Source organism: Sciurus vulgaris, assembly GCF_902686455.1.
Source record: "Sciurus vulgaris genome assembly, chromosome: 10".
NCBI lineage: Eukaryota > Metazoa > Chordata > Mammalia > Rodentia > Sciuridae > Sciurus > Sciurus vulgaris.
In genome coordinates, this window is record NC_136470.1 from 59,421,180 (window position 1) to 59,424,889 (window position 3,710).

Sequence of the window (3,710 nt, forward strand, 5' to 3'; positions counted from 1 at the left end):
ATCATGGGCAATTTTGAGTCTCTGTTTTTATTTAGGCCACCTGATTTTGGTGGCCTGCCACTGCATACAATTCCACCTCATGCAAATTCCAGTGACTGTGAGGGCTCTAATTTTCTATTGTTATCTGGGAGAAAGGCAATGGTGAAATAAATCACCTTGATCAAAGCACATCTCAGGTACTTGCATTTAAATAAAAGTACAAATACATACTGAAAATCTAGAAACTATTTCTTTAAAGCTACCCTTGCCTGCCTATGTTTTGGAAAGTCTTCATGCACACAGCGTAGAGTCCATTCTTCTTCTTGGTGAGCTCCCTAAGAGCCTGTTATTTCATTTCTCTGTGCTTCATGCCAAGCAATATGCCTGGCACTTTTTATTAAATAATGAGGAAGGGGATGGGGTGTCAGTCTATTTCCCCATTCCTCCCATAGCTTTCCTAACCACCAATCCCACAGGCCACACAGATATAATTCCTGAGGTACAGGAAATATTTTCTGGCTAGAAGAGTCCCAAGCTAAGGTCAATAACATCAAAGACATAAATGCAGGAAAGTGCAGAGTTCGTCTTTATTGTCTAAGAAACAGGATTGTAATCAATGAAGTGGTATTTCCTGGTTGGGATCACAGTTTCATTACAGGTACCATCACAAAATTGGATTCTCAGCCTCCTTCTTCTCAGACCAGACGGCAGCAACGGGCAGTGGTCCAGTCTATCACAGCACACTGGCAGTGGCATGTGGAGGTCCCCCGGACATCCCATGAACCACAGGCATAACCACAAGCACAACTAGTGACAGCCATCCCTGCATGGGTATGTGAGACACTGACATCAGAGCCCTTGGATCTTGAGAACAGGAAGGTCCATCTGAAACCATCTTTCACCCCCATGAAGCCCAGGGATAAATCTAGGTTTTGTAGGGGCTAAAGTTCAGTCAATGTGGACAGTCTGTTTTAAGAATAAAAAAAAAAATCCCCAAATTACAACAACAACAAAATTACAGGGTTGTGGAAGAGGCTCATGTAAGTTTCCATTTCTTTCAATCAATGATGAATTTCCCTTTGTGAACGCCCCATCACCACCACCAACACGGAGGCATAGACCTAGAGGGACACGTGACTATGACAGGGTGGCTGAGGTGAGAAAGGACTGGTGTGGGCATAAAAGCGGGGAATCAATGAACAGAAACTCAAGATCCCTTGGTAGCATCCTAAGGAACGGGGAAGGGAAGGTGTCTCAGAGAAGCAATCATTATGGCTCAGCCTCAAAGGAACACAAACCTGAACTTGGGGAAGGTACAGGTACTAAGGGGTGGACAGGGAGGGCAGGGGCATCTTACCCACAAGTCTTCCTCACAGTGTTACTCACCAGCAGGACAGGAGGACAGTCTGCCTAAGCTTGTGATGCTGACACATAAGAGTTTCTTGGTTAAGAAGGGGTGTTTATACTCTGAGTAGGAAAGAGAGAAGTATTGCCCATGATCATGCTTTCTCATAATCCCCTTCCAAATCTTCTTCTACCTTGGAGGTGTCACTGTATCCACAATCATAGCTTTTAAAGTTTAGCTTCCTCATTTGTAAAGTGGAAGTAATAGCTGCTACTTACCTCAAAAAGTGGCTGTGGAAATCAAACTAATCAACATATTTTTTATACTTGATTCTTAATGAATGTGCATAATCACCCCCTAGGGCCTCCTCCTCAGCATCAGGGAAACTTGAGTCAAGAGTCCAAAGGAGGTAGGATAGTTAAGGAAGCCCTGGGCAGAAGGACTGACTTAGGATGGGCTCAGGTTGAAATTAGGGTTTAGGAACAGGAGGTGTGAGCGAGGGTGAACCTCGCATTTCCCCAACCTCGGTAGTTCCTATACCTTTGAGAGTGTCCTCAATCCTTTTATCCTCTACAGAGTCTAAGGAACATCGAACACTCCCTGGAGTCATCAGCTGCAGAAGGGGGATGAAGATGAGGAGGCAAGAACTAAGCTTCATCTTGTAGGGAGTCAGTGGCCTGGAACTAGAAGGAAAATGGAAAGGAGTTGAGATCTCTGAGCTCCATTCTGGGTTCAAGAGATAGTCTCAAGGGAGCAAGGCTGAAAGAAGAGCATTATCAGCACTGGATCTCTTTGAGCTTTTTGGAAAAGCAGAGAGGGTTTCGGCAATGTAAACTCACCACCAAAAAGTTCTGAAAAGGTTTGCAAGAACTAGGCAAGCAACAACTGTTTTAATACCCTGTGGTATTGACTTTGGCACAATTACCACATAAGTACACAGATAAAAACACTCTCAGCATGTTTCCAGAAAACTGTGCCAGCTGTGGCATGACACACGATTGTGATAAACTCGAGTGTGTTCATGATAAGCGACTGCTGCTTTGGTGCTGGTTCTCTGGCAACAGGAGTGCTCCTGGCTTATTGTTCTCTCTCACCTCACTTCTTGGCAAACTGATAAGGCCAGCACCTGGGCCTTCTGTTGCCTGTCCCATATTAGAAGGCTCTTGTTTGATCCTTCATCAGGAAGTGGTTACTTTGTGGTCTGCTGAGCTGAGTGAGGACCCTACTTGACACCTGTTCAGACACATCGTTATATTGTCCCTGTCTTATCCCATCTGGGCAATTAACAGAAAGGATGAGAAACCTTGGCTAAAACATAAGGGAGTTTTCTATTTACTTAAGAAGAATATGATGCATGATTCCAGGCCCCTTTGCGGGACTCAACAGGGTTATTATTAGCCTGATCTTTTTCTCTTTTTTTTTTTCCCCACAATATTCAACTCACCTTTTGATATTGGCTCCTCACCGTCTTAGAAAGCATGTACCACATCCTCAGCCTCGACCCTGAGCAGGAAGGAACAATTGAGGCAAAATCATTCTATTTCCGGCTTGGCCTTTTCATTTTGGAAGCAAGATTCTTTTTTTCTAGAAGCTCAAAAGATTTTCTCTTGCATTTAATTCTTTAGTTCTCGGTCATATGACATCCCTTTCCACCACAAGTGAGCAGGACTCTACCACCTCCATCATCTAAGACATGTTTCAAAACTCAAACCATTTCAGATTTTGGAATGATAGATGGTGCCAATTCTGTATTTTATGTTATACGAGGACGGAGGTCTAAGGTAGCACTCTGTAGTCAAATGGATTAATTTATCTGTTACAAAATGTGTGAATATTAACATGGAATAAATAATGGTCAAAAAGAGCCACATACGTTTTCCTACCAAATGAGTTAGTTTCAAGTTTAGATAAAATATTCTCTGCTCTCAGAATATTGTACATTTTAGAATTGTGAATAAGAGAATGAGGAGTTACATATGACCACAAAAAGCAAGACTGCTCTGATTCATCATCCAGGTGGCCACCGTGAATGAATGAGGTTTAAAGAAAAACGAGATGAAGAGGCCGAGAATAGCTGTTGGGTGACCATCACTGGAGTTGGAAAAGCCCACTCTGTGGTCAACCTTTCTGCCTCCTTGCGAGAGATGCCCACTAATGAACTGCAATTTTTTTTTTACAAATTTCTCTCAAGCAAACTTGAGAGTGAGGCCCAGGGATGCCAACAAAAGAGAGGCATCCTTAATGACCAAGTAGGAGCTGAGGAAAGGAAGGAGGAATAGAGACCAAGAAAGAGCAGAGACTGGAAATTGGTGTAAAAGTGGGGTAAATTAATTCATTTGTTAATTCAACGAATATTTGTAGAGCTTCTCTGTACCATTCTAGCTTT

At 43.0% G+C, this 3,710-nt stretch overlaps 1 protein-coding gene across 1 annotated transcript; it reads right to left on the reverse strand.

The window, feature by feature from the left end:
* Positions 1–664: 664 nt before the first annotated feature.
* On the reverse strand, positions 665–3,161 carry RETNLB (resistin like beta). The gene is made up of 4 exons (XM_079155824.1): positions 2,769–3,161; positions 1,865–2,007; positions 1,366–1,446; positions 665–802 (listed from the first exon to the last, which is right to left on the reverse strand). The coding sequence occupies exons 2-4, from the start codon at positions 1,980–1,982 to the stop codon at positions 675–677; spliced, it is 327 nt and encodes a 108-aa protein (XP_079011950.1). The 5' UTR covers positions 1,983–2,007; positions 2,769–3,161; the 3' UTR covers positions 665–674.
* Between the last annotated feature and the right edge of the window lie 549 nt (positions 3,162–3,710).